The 21,871-nt window shown below is 39.8% G+C and overlaps 2 protein-coding genes across 5 annotated transcripts in view; both read right to left on the bottom strand.

Moving 5' to 3' along the window:
* Positions 1-1,718: 1,718 nt before the first annotated feature.
* Positions 1,719-15,894, bottom strand: LOC102793999 (serine hydroxymethyltransferase, mitochondrial-like). The gene is made up of 12 exons (XM_087841053.1): positions 15,781-15,894; positions 11,796-11,987; positions 9,071-9,150; positions 8,334-8,534; positions 8,127-8,208; positions 6,990-7,112; positions 6,476-6,615; positions 6,213-6,375; positions 5,706-5,805; positions 5,204-5,359; positions 3,588-3,695; positions 1,719-3,328 (listed from the first exon to the last, which is right to left on the bottom strand). Exons 1-12 carry the CDS (start codon positions 15,811-15,813, stop codon positions 3,201-3,203), a joined length of 1,506 nt encoding a protein of 501 aa, XP_087697179.1. The 5' UTR covers positions 15,814-15,894; the 3' UTR covers positions 1,719-3,200.
* A 1,899-nt stretch (positions 15,895-17,793) lies between these two features.
* sp1 (sp1 transcription factor) overlaps positions 17,794-21,871 on the bottom strand; it is a 10,287-nt gene continuing 6,209 nt past the window's right edge. For all 4 annotated transcript variants that reach the window (XM_087841045.1, XM_087841049.1, XM_087841048.1 and 1 more), the window contains exons 5-6: positions 21,521-21,711; positions 17,794-19,709 (exon numbers count right to left, since the gene is read on the bottom strand). In XM_087841045.1, the coding sequence (XP_087697171.1) occupies positions 19,396-19,709; positions 21,521-21,711 (505 nt within the window). In that variant the 3' untranslated portion in view covers positions 17,794-19,395. The remainder of the gene's footprint in view (positions 19,710-21,520; positions 21,712-21,871) is intronic.

Genomic DNA, 21,871 nt, shown 5'->3' with positions numbered 1-21,871 from the left:
ACATAAATAAGTAACATAATATTCAGTACTTAAAGTTTACTCTTCGGGCGCCCCTCATCCGCCGTTTTTTTTCCGGCAAAATTATCCACACCCACCGCCGCGCTATGCATTCTGGGATATGTTGGGCCACGAAGTCTACACCACCACGTCCTTAAAATTCGGGGAAATGAATGAAGGATGCATTTGAGGGCCGCATTTCGAGCAGCCTTCGAATTGGGACAGCCTTCGTCGCGTCGCTGTGACGTAATCGGCCTTAAAATGCGGCCTTTAACATTTATGGACATTTCCACTGTATTTATTAACCAAAATTATTATTATTATAGCAACCAACATTCCTACCTTGAGTCCTACCTGTTACTCAATGTGCACTACCACTGATCACATTGAACCTCATATTGCACACCTACCTGCTCCTTTATAGGGGATCATTTAACTTGTACATATCTGTGTAGATACTTGCACTATTACATACATTCCCTGTGTAGGCACCTCATAAACATTAAATCTATTCTTTGTTTTGTTTTTTTCTTCTATTCTATTTACATAAAAATGCTTTGTGATGACAGATATCGAAGCATGATGGCTCAAGTGTGCTGGGGTTGCTCTCAGTGCTCGATAACTCTGTATCCTTACACTGCACTGATTAGTGCTTTTGGCTCTGATGTCATGTGCACGTGCTGTGGATCGACCGGTGATCCATGGACAGGAAGTCTGGACTGGCTCTCCGTTTAAAAGGTCAAAGTTTCTGAGTTTTACTTTAACAGGCAGTGCAGAAACTGGTTTAAGCCGGTGGTGAGCAGACTTGTCCGGCTCTAACAGAAGAAACACTGCATGAGTAGTGTTGCAGATCAAGTGCAATTCATCAGCCACACCCGTTAACTGTGCAGGACTCCTCTGATGATCCTCTAGGCAGAATGAATAGATTCAGAAATATACTGCAGGAATTAGTTTCTGAACCATTGGAAAATGCGGTCGTTTTTCACAAGTTTTAACCTTTACTGTTAAAATTTTAACTTTTGAATGCTTATTTTATTTAAGCAATTTAGCAAGAGCATCAGATAATAATATCATAATTAAATCACCTAAATTTGATCTTAACCTCACTAATCTACTCTTGGTTGATGCTGATTTCTGATATCGGTCTTGAGATGAAAGGTAGAGTAAAAAAGAAGTGCGTCACGGTCACACCTGCAGTCCTCTCCGGGTCTCGCCTGATGAAGTTCAAATGGGGAAGTAGTGACTCGGTACAAAGTCCCCCAAATTCTTTCAGACAGCCAACACAGCAAAAATGAGCTAAGACAAAGCCAAAAACTGCAACTCTTTCACAGTGTTTAGGCAGTTAATCTTCTCGTGCTCCTATTTTTGACTGAACTCCAAAATCTTCAGAGGAATAACCCTCCCCCAAAAAAACCTTTTTCTTTTACTCATTTTCTCACATGCATGACTTGTTTACTTTGTGAGACACATCTATCGACACACATACTTACAGCTACGCCCCCTCCTGTCTGCTAGCTGTGCATTCTCCTACACAGGGGGAGAGATATTTTAGTGCTACAAATGAAAACACTGCAAGCAGCAAGTAAGGACATTCTGTACGATGTCAGCACAACTAATTTACACAGACATGAAAAAGTTTTTTCACTCTACGTTTTTCTATTTTAATCATCTATGGCTCTAAGAAAAGAACAAATATGTAAATATTAATAACACTGACCCCGTTTTCATTACTGGACTTTATTAGAATGACACTAATAAAATTAGTAAAATGTGTAAAAGGTTGGTTCAAACCTTTGTGTACAGCAAAGATCAGAGATTCGGGAACACTGCAGTAAAATGTATTTTGGCTGAATTGTGACGTGGATCATTTATTTGCATTTGTTCAAAGAAAAAGTCCCACGTAATTTCTAACATCCAGTTCTTAATTGTTGAACGAGACAACTCGTTTCTTCTCACTGTACTGAGAACAGTCTTTAACCTCCTAGGACCTGCGTCCACATATGTGGACATCACATTTTGGGTTATTTAGACCAAAACACTGAATTTTGCTCTACAAGGGCCTGATATCCACTTATGAGGACATTATATTGCTATTGTTCTATCACAATTTTAAATGAATATCCTCATATGTGGCTCTTAATTTTATTAAAAACAAAAATTAGATAAAAACAAAATCTGGTAATTCTTTGTTTTTACATTCATCGGGCCCCAATGTGACCAAATATCAAAGAGAAATTAAAAATGCATGCCGTGGAAGAGTTCGGGTCTTAGGAGGTTAAACCAAATGTGCAACAAAGTAGTCAGAAGCAGCTTGATTTTCAGTTTCTCACTTTACATCACACAAAAGCCACAGTGGAAAAAAAACAACAACCACATATCAGCAGTACAAAATCCTTCTTGTAATAAAATAAAGGAAAATGGATTGAAATGACATGACAATTAATATTTTTTAAATAACACGTAGAAAAGATTTCTCTTTGTAAACAGACCAAAGGTATGACTTAATAAGGAATGCTATTTACGATTCCATTTGGTTATTTAGAATTATTCTGACATAATAAAATAGAGAAATTTTAACCTGCGTCTATGATATGCTGGAAGAAAAGCAGTGCCAAAAGACGACAACGTGCATCTCAAACCTATTGTAAAAGCAGTTTGTAGTGTTGCATATTTAAGATATAGTATATTAAAATATATTAAGATCTTGGTGTAATTTTTGATCCCCTCTTTTCCACAAAAAAGTCCAGCACAGCCGTTCACATTGAAATTACATTAGTGACGTTAAGACTCTCAAATGAAGTAAGACTCCGTGCATCTTATTACAGTAGCTAATCATGCACTTACCAAGTCACAGACTGTGACACTGACTGTTGCTAATTTTTTCTTCCACACACTTTTGTTAAGAAATCATGTGAAGAAGAAAATCTTCACACACACAAAATAGAAAATATGTTGTTCTGCTCTAGAAAATCTGTCACATTTGATTGTTTATTTAACTCAACATGGAAGCTATGTTTTTACCCAAACAGATGACTCGTGACTGCAAAGCAGTATAAAAAATTATTTCCCATTTATGATTGGAAAAGTGAACTCAAGCCATTTCAGTTCACAGGCTCCAGCCACATTTCACTCCATCCACACTTCTGCCCTGCCGGCTCTCTGCCATCTGGCTGTGATAGACCCGTGAGTCCACAGTGGATGGGCTAATGGTCGGAGAACCCTGGCATGGGAAAGGGCCTGGCAAAAGCTTCAACACGGTGGCGCAGATCTGCGAGGCGAGCCACCGTTTCTGGGTCCTGAAGAAGGAAGTTCTTGAAGTCCTGGAGCTTTCCTGCAAACAACAACAGAAAAGAGAAATGCTCAGATGTTTATTCTTAGCTTCCTCTGTTTCACTACCACTGGGCATTTTGTCTTCTCTCATGCAGCAATTTTAAAGAGCGTGCACTATATTTGACTTTATAAATTCACTAATGCTATTACAGTTAATAATGAACAGTTTCAAACTGTGCTTTGGAAAAAAGAATTTAAACATGTTTTAGGCATCCACTGAGCTACAGATTAATCTGCCCCCCTCCTCACAGCAGGCTCACCTGTCTTTTTCTTGACATCCAAGGCAATCTTGAAACCCTCATCCATGAACTCGACAACTTGCACAAAGTCAGCTTCTTTGAACTGTCTCGAGGTCAGGGCTGGAGCACCTGACAGAGAAGAACACATCACTTAGCTTGAAATACACTTCCCATTGTTCTTTTCCAGTTTAGGTCTTTTAATTCCTGTTCTTGTGTTTTCCCCCTAATTTTGCTTTATAGTCTTTAAAAAAAAAAATAGCATAGAGTGGGAGCTTCTTAAAAGGTCAGTAAATAACCTATACAGGTTTGAGATGTGTCAAAACTACAACCGATCACCTCATCAGATCAAGAAATTTCATTGCACTGTTGTGTCTGTATCGTTCTGTTCTGTCTGGTGTTGCACCGTTTTTGCACATTATGTAGTCCTGTGATGATTGTCTGTTATATGCAGTGTTGGGGAGTAACGGAATACATGTACCGCCGTTACGTATTTAACATACAAAATATGAGTAACTGTATTCCGTTACAGTTACCGTTTAAAAAGGTGGTATTTAGAATACAGTTACTTTGTTGAAATAAATGGATTACACGGCGGTACTTCCCTGTTTCATATTGTCGCGGGTCAGGACTGTTTGGGTTTTGTTTGACAGCTACGTTCTGTTGTTCCAGGCGGCAGCGTTACGGTTGCCATGGTTACAGGGTGACGCTCTCTCTCTGCGTGTTTCCTGGGTGAGAGAGGCCTTTTTGTTGTTGTTGTGCTAAGCTAATAGGCAGAATCCTACAGGTATAGCTCTAAAGAATGTAGCATCATGGGCAGTGTAGTCCGTGCTGCAGGGAGAATGGACTGCCATACACGTTATGTGTCTGTGAGCGAGGGAGGGAGAAAAAGGAAAAGTACGAGCTGTCATCGAGCAAAAACAGGAGCTGGAAGCATGTAAATATAATAATAACCACTGCAGCCAAGAAGAGAGCCTGACGAGCCCAGTTGTAAGTAAGCTATTAAGACTCGACTGTACACCGTGTTCGTGTTTTCCTCCGAAAACAATAAGTTCCGTTGGAGCAGCCTTTCAGCGCCTCTCTCTGTCTCTCGCAAGCAAAGTTGACCCAGACAACAAAGTAAAGCTAGTTTTCGGCTATGAGCCGACACAGAACCCACTGTATTAGCCAGAGGTCCCTTTACTAGGTTCGGAGCCGCGGACCTTCAGTAACAGTAATAAATCACAGCAATAGTACATTCATGTAGTTGTAAACAGCATGATAATATATTAAGTAATCCAAAGTATTCAGAATACGTTACTCTCATTGAGTAACGTAACGGAATACGTTACAGAATACATTTTGGGGCATGTATTCTGTAATCTGTAATGGAATACATTTTAAAAGTAACCTTCCCAACACTGGTTATATGTCACATGTAGCACCATGGCCTTGGAGGAACGTTGTCTCGTTTCACTGTGTACTGTACCACTGCACATGGTTGGAATGACAATAAAGCCACTTGACTTGAGATGGGGGAGATTTAAATTAAGATTTCAAATGAATATACAGGGAAGCACGTGGTTTCTAATCCTTAATAAGTATGACCACCTCCTGGTGTGTGTCCAGCAAACACAGTGTGATGTGAAGCCGTTTCTCACCAAGTCTGAGGCCACCAGGCGTCAGGGCGCTCTTGTCTCCGGGGCAGGTATTCTTATTGGCGGTGATTGACGCAAGCTCGAGCACCCTCTCCGCTCGAGCACCATCAATACCCTTAGGTCGCAGGTCCACGAGGACCAGGTGGTTGTCGGTCCCACCTGGAACATCCAGTTTTCAATAAATAGGAGGAAAATAAGTCACCCGTACATTACACGAGATTAAGGGAAAAAATATGCTAGGAATGTGTTTTACTGGTACGATCTTCCACTCTTACTAGTTATTTGGCTAAAAATATTTACTAAGGGATTAAAGAAAGGTGTATGTACACACTGCAGAGTGAGCAGAGTATATCAACTGAAGGCTATACATCAAAACAAACCAAAAAAAACATTTTTGGATTTGTGCTTTTTTTGCTGTGTAATTTGCATTTTGTTACAGGACATTTTATATGAATTTTCAGTGTTAAATGCTCCGTGCTGAGTAAAGAAGTGCACACTAGATTACCTGATACCAGAGTGTAGCCTTTGCTGAGAAGAGCTGCAGCCATAGCCTTGGCATTCTTTAGCACCTGGTCAATATACTCCTTAAACAGGGGAGACTGTGCCTGGACACACAGAACCAAAAGTGTACAGTTAGTTAGCGTTTACATTTGGCTCTGTAATACCCTACTCCAGGGGTAGACAACTCCAGGCCTGATGGCCGATGTCCTGCAGGTTTTAGATATGAGTCAACACACCTGAATGAAATGATTAGTTCATTACCAGGCCTCTGGAGAACTTCAGGACATGTTGAGGAGGAAATTTGGCCATTTGAATCAGCTGTGTTGGATCAAGGACACATCTAAAACCTGCAGGACACCGGCCCTCGAGGCCTGAGTTGTCTACCCCTGCACTATTCCCTTTATTGACTGAAGTTTATACAAAATGTTCTTAAGCTCCTCAGCTTTAAGTCTTGAAAACAAAACACCAACAGATCCAAGTTTGCAGTTCAGTATTTGTGTGTTGTGCAGACCTGTCTGAGTGCCACTGCTACACCAGCAATGGCATGGTTGTGAGGTCCACCCTGCAGGGAGGGGAAGACGGAAAAGTTGACCCTGTCCTCGAGGTCGTACATGATTTCCTTTCCCTTTTTGTCAACTGAGCGAACACCCTTCCGATAGAAGATGAGACCAGCCCTGGACAGAACAGAATCTTTTACTGATGAAGCAACTTTACAATTTTTACTCAGCAATTTGATTTTTGTCCCCACCCGTGTCTCTTACAGTTTGACCTTACCTTGCTCCACGGAGGGACTTGTGCGTGGTGGAGGTGACCAGGTCAGCATGTTCGAAGGGCGAGGGGATGGCTTTGGCTGCCACCAGGCCACTAATATGAGCCATGTCAGCAAGCAGGTAGGCATTGACGTTGGTACACAGCTGGAAGAAAAAGAGGCAGGATGAGGGAACAGTTATAAAATTAAGACCAACATGTATACACATGTGGCAGGAAAGTTCCATTGTTCCTGTGGTTTACAAAAGCGTTTAATTAGCCCTAAAAGGTGGGTGAAAATACATTCTCTTTTCCATCTGCATTAGATTCAGATGGTTTTTGGCCCTTCTTATACATTTGTCCTCTATTTTAAGGCGACAGAGGACCAAGCTGTCACCTCAAAAAAGCTGATTAAGTTTTAAATACAAACACAAAGCTGATCCATCCTTTTGATACAGGATAACAAGAAGAAGAAAAGTGAAGCACACAACAGAACAGAAAAAGACAGGTGAGCTGTGAATGCAGAGAGTTCTCCGTGCACCTTCTTGATGCAGGCATAGTCAATGAGCCGGGCATAGGCACTGGTGCCAGCGATGATGAGCTTGGGCCGGAACAGCTTGGCCGTCATCTCCATCTGGTCGTAGTCTATAAGTCCTGTTGCAATCTGCAGTAAAGAAGGCAGATAGAGGAAATGGCCTCGGCCGGTCAATGATTACGTTTCAGAAAATACATTTTGCAAGGACAGCACTGAACCGTTATAAACATCTTACTGTAACATACTGAAAACTTGACTTTCTTAGTATTTGCTGGCTTATTGACTTTTGGAAGACTTCTCACACTGACATTGATAAGACATAAAAAATACATCAGTATAACCCAGTGTTTGTACTCTACCAAAAAAAAGCTAATCATTCTACACTGGTATAAACGGGTGTCAGTAGATAGGGCTGTGCGATATGACCAAAATCTCATATCCCGATATAAGAATTCTATCGTCCGATAATGATATAAATCACAAAAATGTAACATTTTCTGTAAATTCTGTGAATCTCGGGCAGCTCGACTTGCGGGAAGTGTTTCCAGCTGCGCGTCATGTAGCTGGAGTCGAGTGTTTTAACCGATGCATGAAACGATACATTTTTAGACATAAGTTGTAACGGCCGCCGTTTTCTTTGTGAGTATTTATTACACGGCGTGCTGCGGGGAAAAGCCTGTTCTAACGTTTGAGTCTAAGGTTTATTTTTTAGCACCTGGCGGCTCTTTTTGCTTCTCATCCGTAAATAATCTGCTCTTTCACGTGATTCAGTTTATTTTGAAAAGTCTCAGCAGGATCTTGAGCTTTATTGTGAAAGGTTTATGTGGAACATAAACAAGCGGACACGTGATGGTTTTACCGTGGTTGTTGCTAACCACAACACATAAAAACAGGCGCTTGTCCATCCATAGTGTGGTTATATAAAATATAAGAGAAAAAGAGAACTTTAAGAAATTAATATAGCCACTACAGTGACCAACAAAACAATGAAAAAATATTGCCATAAACAGTTTATTTTGCGACACCACGAAACAAACGATAGCGTAAAATGAAACGATAGACGTTTTTATATCGTCAGCCGATATATATCGTTATATCGAACAGCCCTATCAGTAGATATCAGTAGAAAGCTTTTCTACTTACATTTAGCTTGTAAGGCATTGACTCAAAGTAGATTGAGGTTGCAGAGATTCTTTTCACATCAGACATGTAGCCGTGAGTCAGACTGGAGTAAAAAAAACAAAACAAACAATATATACATAAAGAATAAAACAGAAAAATCTGATTTATGAATTAAAAAAAAGTGTGTGGGGGGAATACAGCAAAAATACAGCAACAGTGAATACTAACTGTCCACCATCAGGCAGGTCCAGGCCCATGATACGATCGTGGGGATTGAGTACAGCGGTGTAACTGGCAAAGTTGGCAGGAGAGCCAGAGTACGGTTGGACGTTGACACCCCACAGAGCTGGATCCAGGTCAAAGGCCTCCAGAGCTCGCTTCTGACAGAGCAGCTCAATTTGGTCAACCACTTCTGCTCCACCATAATACCTGAGGGTGGAGATGGAAACATGAACTACTGTGAAGAACCTGCTAATTTCAGCTTTTTGTTAGAATTTAAACCTACAGTGATTAATTGTTTGGCCACAACGCACAATAGTTACTTTTAGGCCAATGTGGCGAACTGTTGTTTATGTGCATTCCCAGCAAACACAGAAATATCATTCAAATCTGATAGATGGAAATCCAGCGTTCAGTCTTATGTGTGTTTTTGTTACAGTCAGCTCCCGATGAAAACTGCAACAACAATCGCCAGCTACTTGCTGTCTATTTGTCTGTTGCTTGAGATTGAGCAGGTAGAACATATTGGGGGGAAAAAAATCAACACTATGACAGGTGTACATTATGGTAAAATATTTCCTCCATAGCGTAGACTCATCGGTATAAGCAAAGCCTTTAAGTACAGCACTAATTCTACACTATCATTTGCAGTCATTACTTACCTGAAGGAAATAACAGAAAATTCATTAACTGAAAATAATATCAACCATGTTAATAAACAGAGGTGTAGCTGAATAAAAACCTACCTTTTTCCTGGGTAGCCTTCTGAGTATTTGTTGTTAAGACAGGAGCCGAGAGCTTCCAGAGCAGCGCGGCTGCAGAAATTCTGCAATGAAAACACACACATGCGAACACTCAGGTTAATGGCACGAGTGGACAGATGGGACAACGACAGCAAATTAAAGTCTGTGATGTGATGGCGGGAAATTCTCCCCTGATTAAAAGCAATCAGTGTAATACTGTCTCTCTGTGTTAGCCCTATGACAGACTGGCAGAGCTCTGTCCAGGCTGTCTCTCACATCCTACGGTAGCTCAGATTGGCTCCGCCTCTCCACAAGTCTGAACTGAACAAGAGGAAGAAAATGGATGGGTGGATATTATTATATTAATATCTGCAAAAAAAGGTTTTTGTTTAGTTTTTTTTTTTCATCAAATGATCCATTTTTTCTTCACCTCCCATGGAAGTATAGCTCAGATTATTTTGGTTTGTTTTTCCTGGGAGTTTCTATTCATGGGTCAATGTGTGTTATTAAAACTACAAGACCCAGATTTACCTGCAAACATGCTCATCCAGTTCTGACATTCCTACACAGACTTTCATACATTTCCTCCTACATGTACTCACTTGACAAGTTAACACTGTGTCTGAGCTGCCAGGGTGTCCTTGTGCCCCTCTGTACACCCAAACCAAACAGCACCAAACAGAAGAAGTTGCTGCGCTCAGACTTAATTGGATTCCATCTTTTTCAGGCCTAACTGAAATAGTGAAAGCTTTACCAAATTCAGAGGTCCAAAACAGCCCTAAATATGACAGATTTGGTTGTCTAAAATAAAAATAAAAATATGTGTGGCTACTGCAGGCACAATGTGAGCTCCAATTTAAACAAAAATGCTGATAAAGTAATCTACTCTGCACAGAAACTTGATAAAACTGTTGTCAGTGGATGATATGAACAGCACCTCCCTTCTCACTGGTAGAACAAAAGATAAAAGCAGGGCCGATTCAAATAAACTGCTTGGTGTGAAATGAAAAACGTTACTATTCAAAAGAACAGACAAGGTTTTATCTTCTGTTTCTTCTTCGCCACAGTAGTTGCAGCCCTGGCTGTGTAACATGTCTCTCTTATATATCGTCACACTTGTCAGTAACAGGATCTGACATAAAATGAACATGTAGCTGAATTCTGCCTCTCTGAGTGGTGGTCGTGGTGTGTTGTTATGCTAATGCTTCACCTGGAAGCTAACAGCTTTCTACTGCATCCGTCTGTCACGCCAACTGCTGTGCATATATTGTGTGTACACACGTGGAAAACTGTACGTCTTCTCATCGGAGGAATGTCTGTCTGAGCTGTACTGAGATGTGACTTGCAGAGTGAGCTGGTGAGGAGGCAGAATGAAGATATCAGCTTTATCTCACACTAGAGTGGTCAGGCTTTGTGTTGAGAGGGGGCTGACATACTCCACTGAACTGTGGCGAAGAAGGAACAGCAGAAGATAAAACCTCGTCTGCTCTTCTGAATAGTAAAATGTTTCGTTTCACACCATCCAGCCTTGGAATGAAAACAAAGAGCTGCCCGAATCTTTCTGATAACTGAGCTACAACATGCAGAGTTTCTTATAAGTGTTTATACTATTAAAGAAGTTGAGTTTGAATGACTTCCAGCCTACTGTGGGCAGTTTCTCAGTGAGTGAATAATGAATTAACAGGAAGCTTGATATGAATTTATTCCTAACAAAACCATTTCTGCATTAAGGTGTGTGCCGACTTATTCTGACTTTCAATATGTTTATATTCATGTTAATCCACTTATTGTGCAGCCTATTCCATCCCCACTAGGGCAGGGCAATATGGCCAAAAATATTTATCACAATATATTTTTGAAAATTTGCAATAACGATATAACTGACGATCTAATTGACGCGAGACAAAATACTTTACTAAAAATACTAAAAGTTTATTAGTGCAAAAAACCCCATCAATGTATTTTCGCTTAAATAAGCAGCTGTTTTTTTTATGTGCATTAAAGTTATATAAAAATTTGCAGTGCAAATGCAAATTCTTGCTGACAGTTTAGCCAAAAGTAATTTCCAGTGGAAATTGGATGGCATATCCTCAGCATAACCATGTATAATATCCACAGAACTTAAAGAGGTTATACACATACGGTAATATTATGTTGAAGCACAGTACGTATCACTCCACGAGGCTCCTGACTACGGTAGCCGCAGTGCTCCGACAATCAAGCGGTGCGGCTTCGTAGCTTGGCAAAGTCGTACTAAAACATTTTTGACAGATTTTTGAGTGCCGTGTACGACATAAAATCAGTTCCGTAATAACGACGGCCCGCTAGCATGCTCTACCAAAAATTGTGCTCTGGTGTGTATCTGACGGACAAACACCAAACCAGTTCCACACCACTGAAGTTGCACCATTTTTACAAACCAGTTGTGCTTCATCCGTTTCATTTAACGATCCGCTTTCTCCCTTCTCATTCTCCGTCGCCGCCATGCTTTTTCCACCATGTGTGTATGAAAACAAAGGCACTGTGCATGCACGTTTTACTCATATTCTATCTCGATGTTTCCTTTTCTTATCGTTGCCTAACGTTATACCGGTATTACCGTGAACGGTATGATATGGCCCAGCCCTAATCCCCACTATAATTTGTTAACTAAATATACACTAAAAGCAAAAAAAAAAAAAAAGGCTTATACAAAAGCACTTAAATTTACATTTCTAAGATCTAGTACCTCAGATGCAATGAGCTCCAAACCACGGCACTGCCTGTCCTTCTCCTTCTGCAGCAGATTCCACATCTCGGGGTCATCCTGAGCCAGGCTCTCCTGACCCGTCCAAGGACGATCTTCATCTGCTGCACGGGTGGCAGCGTGAGACTGGTGGGCACGTGCACTGAGACAAGCAGGGACTCGCTGGCACAGCGGCTGTGGGTGGAAGACGAGTTGGGAATATGAGGAAAGAAAATACAGAAAGGAAAAGGTTTGATTTAGAGTTTGTCAGTTTTACACAGATATCGCAGTTACAGTAGAAATGTTTTCTAAAACTGTGTCATTGCACCAAACTGGGTCATAAGGACTAACATGAGTTGCCAGAGTGTGAGAGTGTGTGTGTGTGTGTGTGTCCATCATCCTGCAGCTAACAGATGGTTTTATTGGATTTCCAGGTAAAACTTTTGTATATTTCCCACCTAATCATGTCGTTGTCTTTGTAGTCTGCTGAAAGCTTATCATCTCAAAGTTGAGAAATCAAATTAGTTTGACTTGGTAGCCACAGATCATGGTGCAGTTAAAGTCCCTGTCATCTCCTAAAGTTGCTGAATTTTCATGGACATTTGTCAGGTTTTGGTCACCACGTTGCTGCTAGCTGTCCTATTACAAAGAACATCAACTCTCTAAAGTCTTTATTTGATCATTTCATATATTTAAAGTGTCATCCTAATTTGTGCTGTGCAAAAAAGGAGACATTTGCCTCCTTTCAACTACTGCGCTTCCCTTACACTCTAATGCAGCCTGGTATAATTAGAAGCTGGCGTGTTTTCGTGATATCAATAATCAGCATGGTTGTTCAATTATGCCTCTATCAGCACTTCTATAAACTGGGACCGACTTTTACAGCCTCAGTGTACCAGAAGGAGGCATATAGAGAACAGATTCAGCACTTCCTGCTTATCTAATCTGGACTGACCATGCTTCATCGTGTGAGATGTTGCAGAATTAAGTCATTTGTGATTACTTGCGTTGCATTTTTGTTTTCAGTCTTCATGTATGTCAGGTGTGGGGAATGGCCCATCCAGCATTTCCTGATTTTTAAAGTGCTTATGATGTCATGTCTGACATCATCAGGTTAAACCAAGAGGAGGGGTTTCTTTTACCATAAGTTTGTTTTAGATACAAAGGATTTGTTGAATATTTTTATTTATATAGAGCCATCTAGTTGTATGAATGTGTTAATCAGAACAGTGGGGAGCTTTATGTAGCTTTCAGTCATTTGAGCTTTAGATTCCCCAGCTCAAGCTACTGGTACTGGCTAGACCAGTGGTCAGCAACCCCTGTATTTTATTAGTGTTAGTTTTTTTTGTTTGTTTGTTTTTAGTTTGAAATTGGAAGGTTATTGTAATCTTGAAATATTCTAATAAAATTATATTTTATTAATTTTCGTCGCTCAAAATAAGTGTCACACTTCACATCAGAAAGCCACTCTCATTCAGAATCACAAATGGAGTGATACTAAGAACCTTCCAAGACGTTCCTTTACTCCAATGTCCTGTTATATTTTAGGAAGCAAAGAGATTAATTTTAGGATTTAAATCCTCAGAAAAACTTTAAAATGCTTAAATCACAAAATAAATTTCCCTGACAGAAAGATGTCGTCGTGGACAAATCTCAACGCTATCCTCTGAAAAAGTCAAGTGTAGCAAAAAAGTACACACAGAAATATTTTTCAATTTGAAATCACATGCCCTGACCACAAGACAAACCCTGTCCTGTGAGTCCTTTAAAACTTTAATCAAGATGCACACCAAAATAATTAAATTCAACAAGAACAGCGTGAGTGCGTGTGAACCACTCAGTTCACGTCAAACACCAACAGCAGCGACTTTTAAAAGCAGCTCTGAAAACATGAGATTTAGACTCAAACTTTCTGAGAAACTACATGAAAGTTCAGGAAAATGTTGAGTCAGCTTTGTTATGCGTTCAGTATGTGATTCAGTTTTTCAGCATACCCAATCAACTTTGGGAATGTGGAAGTCTAGTACACTGTCCTCACTGTTTAATGACCCGATTTTAATTTGAATATATGATAAATTTGCACTGGAACGTTACAGAGACAATCTTTAAGAAATTAAGACAAAAACCCGAATTCTTGTTCAGCATGCCTCTGCCTCCACTCTTAAGCCCTTACAGTTTACTATTCTGCAGTTGGGTTTATTACTGCTGATTTTTATAGCGCTCATCACTGCATCTTTTGGGGGGGGGGGGGGGGGGGGAGGAAAAAAAACAAACAGCCCAACCAGATAAAATAACAACAGATGATAGCTGTATGTTGTCAATACATTATTAGGACGTTTTAAACCACGCTTGTATCCGGGGCATCCCAAACTTGTTCATATCAATGTAATTCACTGGAAGTCCGTACTAAGCTTGGAAAAATCTTTTTTCCTGTTCATTGAAAACCTTGGACTCTTGATAAAATAATTAATCATTTATAAAATGTTACTCAGCACTAAACTTTTGGTGAATTTATAATGATATTTTTAAACCATTTAGCTTCATTTTTTATCTACACCAAATATCTGGATCCTGTCTCCTTATTAATTTACATTTGTATATGGTTTCTTTTTTATCTGATCTTTTTTATCCTGATTATGTTACAGTTTAGCATGTTTAGTTTGTATCCTCTTTTTGTATTTTAAATACCAAGCTTGTGATAACATTTTTGTAAAGTATTTATGACAGCAGTAAATACTGATGAGGATAAAGAGTCAAACAGCTGCTGGTGTGACTGAAACAATGACTGTTACTTTTCAAGGTGGACAAAACACCCACGTGTGTTACATAATTACCACCGTGTAGAACATTTGGTGTTAGGTCTTGGTGGGAGCACCAAGACCTATGAGGCCCATTTAGCAGTTTGAACATTATTTGGACCAAATCCAGCTTCTTCAAGTGTTGAATATTATCATCCGTTAACCTGTGCTTGCATTATCTGCAAACTGTTATCGGGATCAGGGCTCGACTTCACTTGACTTTATTAAAGCTCCTGTCAGCATGAAAGCCACTCATTAACCAGCTAAAAATACCTGCAGCTTTTTCCCTTTTGGATAAAGTGTTGTAACACTAACAGACAAAGTTGCCAAACCTACAGTGTGCCCCTCAACCAAAACAACACCTTACAAAAGTAGGTCACCAGGGTTTATATTTATATTTATTATGACTTTCCAAACATACTGAACTAGCTTTGAATACACTGGGTTATTTTCAAAGCTTGTTGATATAAATATAATACTCCAAAATAAATTAAACAAAGTGTGGCTTTAAAAGTAATTATTGAGCATATTTTTTCATGATCAAAACCTAATTTCTTTTTTATATTTATAGCATATATTATTTAAACTCTTATTCCATTTCAAAGGCAGACACACGGTTCAACACCACTGCATGCATTCTTCCCTTCTGATCATCTATCAAGCTGTGCGGATAACACAAAACCACACATGTATGCCACGCGTCAACAACTCTAAGCATGAAAACACATCCCTGCCGCACACGCTCTCACTGAATATCATATCTTTAAATATGGTTCATGTGCCCCCTTATTAAAAATCATACACTTTTCATCCCTGTAGTTTGTTGCTGTTTTTCAACATGATGAAACTGAGCAGTCGCTGTTGCATCATCACGTGGACCCAGCTGCGTTCACCGAACTTAACCACTGGCAGCTAGCTTCCCGGTGGCGAGCAAACAAGCCTCGAGTTTCCATAAATGAAATGCATAAAGGACAGAAAGAAAACAGCTAGCGGTTTGTTGCATTCGCTAAATATAAACTTCACACTTGAGCAGCAGTAAGAAACATAACCCCACCAAGCCTGTGAATTGGTAAAGAGTAAACTCTGTCGTTAGCAAACAGCCAACCACGCAGAAATACGAGCTTAGTAACCCAACCGAAAACAACACCGGGGGCAAAACAGCGTAGAAATATATTTAACAGCACAGTTACCCGTGTGAGCTGTCTCAGAGCGAATAGCAGCATGTTTCCAGGTGTAAGACCAGACGAAGAAGCAGCACGGCAACGCACACACAGCTGGTACGGTCGAAAAGGCTGTTTGAGAGACGGTTGGTTACGCTCGTCCTACCGAAGGGGTCGATGGGAAGTGTAGGCACATTGTTTTGAGGACGACACATGAACTAGCGACGTCCCTGCAGCGCTCACTCTGCTGTTTCTTTGCTTGTACACACTCTGTCCGTTTCAGGTTAGGTTTCTCTTATTCAGCGTTACATTTTGAAAATATCAATGTCTGCTAAATATAGCGAGCGGAGCATGTGTGACTTCTTTAATGATGGCATTGAAGTCCAGCTCTTAAAGGCATAAAAACACTGCTCAAAAAATAATAATAAAGGGAACACTTAAACAACACAATGTAACTCCCAGTTAATCACACTTCTGTGAAATCAAACCTTCCACTTAGGAAGCAACACTGATTGAAAATCAGTTTCACATGCTGTTGTGCAAATGGAACAGACAACAGGTGGAAGTTATAGGCATTTAGCAAGACATCCCCGATAAAGGAGTGGTTCTGCAGGGGGTGACCACAGACCACTTCTCGGTACATTGTAGAGAGGTCATACAGGCACATGGAGGCCACACACACGGCTGAGCCTCATTTTGACTTGTTTTATGGACTTTATATCAAAGTTGGATCAGCCTGTATTGTGTTTTTTCTGTTTTCATTTTGACTCCAAATCCAGACCTCCATGGGTTGCTAAATTTGATTTCCATTGATCATTTAAAAAAAACAAACGAAAAAACCTTAATTTTGTTGGCCGCACATTCAACTATGTAAAGAACAAAGTATTTCATATAAATATTTCATTCATTCAGCTCTAGGATGTCTTATTTTTGTGTTCCCTTTATTTATTTATTTTTGAGCAGTGTATTTACATAATAATAAGATAAGCCAAACTTAGGAACTTTAACATTTAACATAACCCATGAATGTAAATAGTAGCTTGATTATATAGTAAAAGAAGAAAATGTTCCTTTAATTTTTAGTCAGTTAAAGCTCCGGGATATGGATCTGGTATAACACAGAGGGTTGTAGATCAGTTTCAGCTGCTTGGGTGTTCATGAGATTTATAACAGGTCACCAGTTGTGCAACAATGACTCAACCCCCAATACAGGAATGGTTTCACAAGTGGATGCCGCTGACATTTTCCCCTCATCTTTTCTGGCTGTTTTTTCACCAGTTTTGCTTTTAGCTTGAGTCTGTGTCACTACTGGTAGCATGAGGCAACCTGGACCGTACAGAGGTTGCTCAGGTAGCTCCTCCAGGATGAATGCATCAATCAAGCCAGCAAATCTTCTGGCCAATGACAGGCACGCATACAAACATGTGGGGTCCTTACAAACTACTGATTACTATTTTGAATTGCTGGAATGAAATGTAGGCAAAATGAAATTTTTTTTGGAGGGGGGGGGGGCTTTATATTGAGCCCTCTGTAGCTTGATAATTTTGTTTTTTTAATCAAATAATGTGGCAAACGTTCATTCCTGATACATTACCCAGGCCATATCAATACAGATATCCAGCTTTTTTTATGCAATGTATAAACTGTTTCCCTGCAATGCTAATAGGGATTTGAATTATCTCCTGTTTATATTGGAAATAACACATGCAAGGATGGCAGTGCTTTCTGAAGACAAGTAGCACATATTGTTCAGTGAAGGGATTTAATGATGGGCTTAAGTCCCATCAAAGACAGGATTTCACTGTCTAATCCAAGATAATAACTTCTCTTTGCAGTCTGCAACAAACTCAAGCCCAAGGCGGACAATGTGTAGACATGTGATTCCAACACTAGAGGGAGTCAAAGGTTTGTCGTTCAATGTTTTACTTTCTCTGTAAATTAATTTTTGTCCAGTAATTCTTGATGTCCAAGTGAAATTTAAGTCATTATTTGAAATGTTTTTTGACAAACTGTATGTGTGCGTGTTGGACTGATACAAAGAAATGAGACAAAGTATATTTATTATTTTAATCCAGCTGTTGGCATTTGCAGTAGTTGTATACAAACAATATAAAATCCCTTGTTTAAAATGAGCCAAAAAATAAGAGCACTTGTTGCCCAATTGACTTAATCTCGAGTTGCAAAGAATTTTTAAATGTTGTTTCTCAAAGCAGAAACAAAACATTTCAATAGTTAAGGGAAGCACAACTTTTCATGACAAGACTTGGTACGTTTTTCATCTTATTTGGACAAAGGGAAAATAATTCAAGGTTTGCCTCAAGCTGGACTTTTTCCAGTTACAACTTTAGCATGTGCATTATAATAGAAAAATTATTAGAAAGTTTATGGACCAAAGACTTTTTTTTTTTAAGTTTTGTTTATAAAATGAGTATGAACCTTTGGTTTTGAGCTTACATATTTACGCTGTCTGGAAATTATTACAAAATCCATCACTCTGAGCAGATATGATGAAACAATAGTTAACCCAAAGAAAGAAACTGAACTGAATGCAAGAAAAAGTGTTGAGGAAGAAGAGTACCACAGGAAGAAAATAAAATACTGGAAGATCTGGACTGTATAGAATCCATTATTCTATGACAGAAAGGCTGAGGTTTACACATTTAATCTACATATACATTTATAAATGTAGGAGTAACAATATTAAACTTGATTGTGCATGAAAGGTTTAGAAATCTGAAAGGCAATCATGAAAGATAATCCTGCTTATACTAAGAATTTCTGCAGCATTTACACAACCAAATACATATTTACATAAAAAATGCTTTTTAATGACAGATATCAAAGCATGATGGCTTAAGTGTGCTGGGGTTACTCTCAGTGCTCTGATAGCTACATCCTTACACTGCACTGATTAGTGCTTCTGGCTCTGATGTCATGTGTACATGTCCTGGTCCACCTCCTATCATTTAAATATTATTCCCGTGGCAATCAGATTGCTGTTTATGAACACATCCAGTTCTCCCAGCACTGCAATCTGAGAACTGAATATGTTCTGCTAAAGATTGTTTTCATCTCATGTGTGGTCAGTTAGCCTGAGGTGCATGTGTGAGACAGGAGCCCAGTCTGATGGGAAAGGAAGCATCTATGAGGAGGGATGGCAAAATGGCAAAGCACAGAGCTTCAGAAACAAAAAACAAACAAACAAAAACAAACAATGGGGTGGGGCTGAATTTATCCCTTTGCTAAAGAAGAGATAAGATTAAAGAGAGCATAATATAAGCTACAAATTTAACATGAAGTGTGGTGACTTATGTGTTTTATTGCAATCCCACTATCGAGTAAGACCGTTCTTTACGTGTGATAAATGTTAGTGTAATGCCATTCCCATTTTAAGGAAATCAAACGGTGATTTTTCTAGTCTAACATTTTAATCCAACTGAGCCTTCAATGCCCATGGTCTCAAATACGAGATGGAAACATATTTCTCCCTCAGTCCTCAAAATTTATAGTGTCTGTTGCATTGCATCTGTCACCACCTCTCCTGCCTGAAGCCTCTAAAAGCTTCTGCGTCTGCAGTAAGGTGCCCTTTTTAAAGCCCCAAATGTCCAAATACAATATCCACCAAGGCCACTTTACTCCACCAATTTAGAAACTATTGCCATTTATTTGGTGAAGGTCCACCTGCATCATGTTAATACCGCTGCTGGCTAATCGAGCCAAGCTCTCTGCAGATAAGGTTTCCATGGTAACGATGGTGTGCTGGTCATTTGCTGAAACCGCTCCGGTGCCGGCTTCTGTTCCTGCTGCAGGGGAGGCAGCGTCGGGTGAGACTGTGGTGGCGGCGTTGCTGCTGGTAACAGTCGGCGGTTTCTTGTTCATATGGGTCTTGACGTGCTTTGAGAGGTGGTCGCTGCGCATGAAGCGTTTGGGACATTCTGAGCACGCAAACTTTTTCTCACCTGAAGAAAGGTAAACAAAAATAAATAAATGCATGTGATAATATTGGACTTTTTGCTACACAGTCAATGATCCATTTGAGATATGGTAATGGTTGACCCACTGGAGTCGGTCTGTGTGAGCAACCATTTACACTTCTTAATAAAAAGAAGTTTAAACCAGAAACATCTCAACTTTTTCTACCTGTTACTATCTATCTGTGTTCTGGGAATCTCTGTGCTCCTGTACTGATGCTGGTAAACACTGACCCATTCAATCAAGCATGCTGGTGCTGGTGTACACTGTAAAATTACACCCCATTTAATGTGGCAAACACCTATCACTAGGGGTGGGTTTTTATAATCGATTTATCGATTAAAATCGATTCTGGCTTGGATAACGTAAAATCGATTCATTAAAATCCTGAATCGATTTTTTAATATAAATTTATTTTGCCCGAAATGCCAGAATCTCTGGTGAAATCTCACAAAATTTCAACAACCACCAAACAGCTAAGACAGTAAATGTGAGCAGGAACACGGATTTTGCACAAAGACTTAAACACACAGCGCGACCCGCAGATCAGAATCAGTGAGATGTCGCCTTTCTCACGGTCATGGCTGAAAGCAGACAGCTCGCTGATTCTGATCTGTCGGCGGGTCGGCGCTTTGCGTTCACGCCCTTTTTGCGCTGATTCTAAAGCTGTTAGTTTGATCTCTCTCCAAACAATATCTCCAAACTACGCTTCACATAAACATCGTCATGAATTCACTCTGACTTTTACTGTTTTACTTCCGCCACGATGCACAGCTCTCTCTCTCTCTCTCTGTACTTCAAGAACAGTTTCCCGTCTAAAGATCTTTTTTCTTCAATATTCGCTTGCTTGTTACGCACAAGTCTACCGTTGTTTACAGCGCTGTCGGCCGCTGTTTTTTTTCCCTTTTACATTCTTCCGAAAAGAAAACTTCATTTCTGCTGTTCAATACTGAACCAATTTAAACTTTTTAAAATTATGCAAAATGCAAAACGCTTAGCGTGTCTCTAATAAAACCGCTGTAACTTCAGAGGTAATGTTCATATGTTGATTAATGGTTTTCTTTCGTTTTTGATGTATTGCAGAATATTTTTTATAAAATCCAGGCCAGTAAAACCACCTTCATGTTTTTCTGTTTTATCTTCAGCTACTTTGACACAAAGGCCTCTGCTGTGACGCTCACACCTTTGATAAAGTCTTGCGTGTGTCAGCTTCCTTTTTATAGATACAAAAATATGTAAATGTACTGATCTGAATTATAATATTTCTGACTGTCAAAATTTCCCAGATTCAAATCAAATTGAATCAAATCGAATTAAATCGAATCGTGGATCGAATCGATTCAGGACCTTGTGAATCGGAATTGAATCGATTCTAGAAATCAGTGACGATACCCAGCCCTACCTATCACACATCAGCTTATTCGGTTTTCACACATTTTCCAACTTGTAGCACATTTTGTGAGATAGGCCACCTTGAGGCACGACTGTTACACCTGCCGTATTCTAGCATCAATGTTGGATATCTGCACTCACGTGCATCTTCAGGTAACGTCTCGAATAGTTAAAGGCTGCACTGAATTCCTCTAATCTTCACTCTTTTCGCGTTAAAGAATAAAAGTGAACTTTCCCCACAGCAGACACATTTGGGAAAACAGGGCTGTTAATAATAAAACAATGTTGGCTCAGTTCAACTCAGTCATCCCTGCAAGCCATGACAAGTGAGTCCGCACAATAACAGGGCCTGAAACTAAAATACACCAGTTAAACTTATGCAATAAAACTAAGTTAACACTTATACCTGTGTGTGTCCTCTTATGGCGCTGAAGCTCATCTGAACGGGTGAATCGTTTGCCGCAGTAAGACCAGGTACAGACAAAGGGACGCTCTCCCGTGTGCCAGCGAAGGTGGGCTCTGAGGTGGGATGTCTTGCCGTAGATCTTCCCGCAGCCAGTGATGTGACATATGTGCTGCTTCTTTTTAGTCGGATCACTGCTTGATGCAATAACCACAAATCATGAGCGTGAGAGAAATTAAAAACAAGTGATATTCAAATGGTTCTCTGTGAAAAAACAAGTTCGCTTCAACTTTTTTGTGTAGTTCAGTTTTATAGCTAACAACAACGGCTGATTGTTGAATAAATACATGTAAA

The sequence above is a fragment of the Neolamprologus brichardi genome, chromosome 5, assembly GCF_056152115.1.
Source record: "Neolamprologus brichardi isolate AB-2024 chromosome 5, ASM5615211v1, whole genome shotgun sequence".
NCBI classification, from domain to species: Eukaryota; Metazoa; Chordata; class Actinopteri; order Cichliformes; family Cichlidae; genus Neolamprologus; species Neolamprologus brichardi.
The sequence above is the reverse complement of the archived record's forward strand: the minus strand, read 5'-3'. Positions and strand labels throughout refer to the sequence as shown.

Coding starts and splice junctions, on each gene's coding strand:
- LOC102793999 (XM_087841053.1), bottom strand. CDS start 15,813: ATGCTGCTATTCGCTCTGAGACAGCTCACACGG. Junction 11,988..15,780: donor CTCTGAGACAGCTCACACGG/GTAACTGTGCTG, acceptor TTCCACCCACAG/CCGCTGTGCCAGCGAGTCCC. Junction 5,360..5,705: donor AGGCTACACTCTGGTATCAG/GTAATCTAGTGT, acceptor TGGATGTTCCAG/GTGGGACCGACAACCACCTG.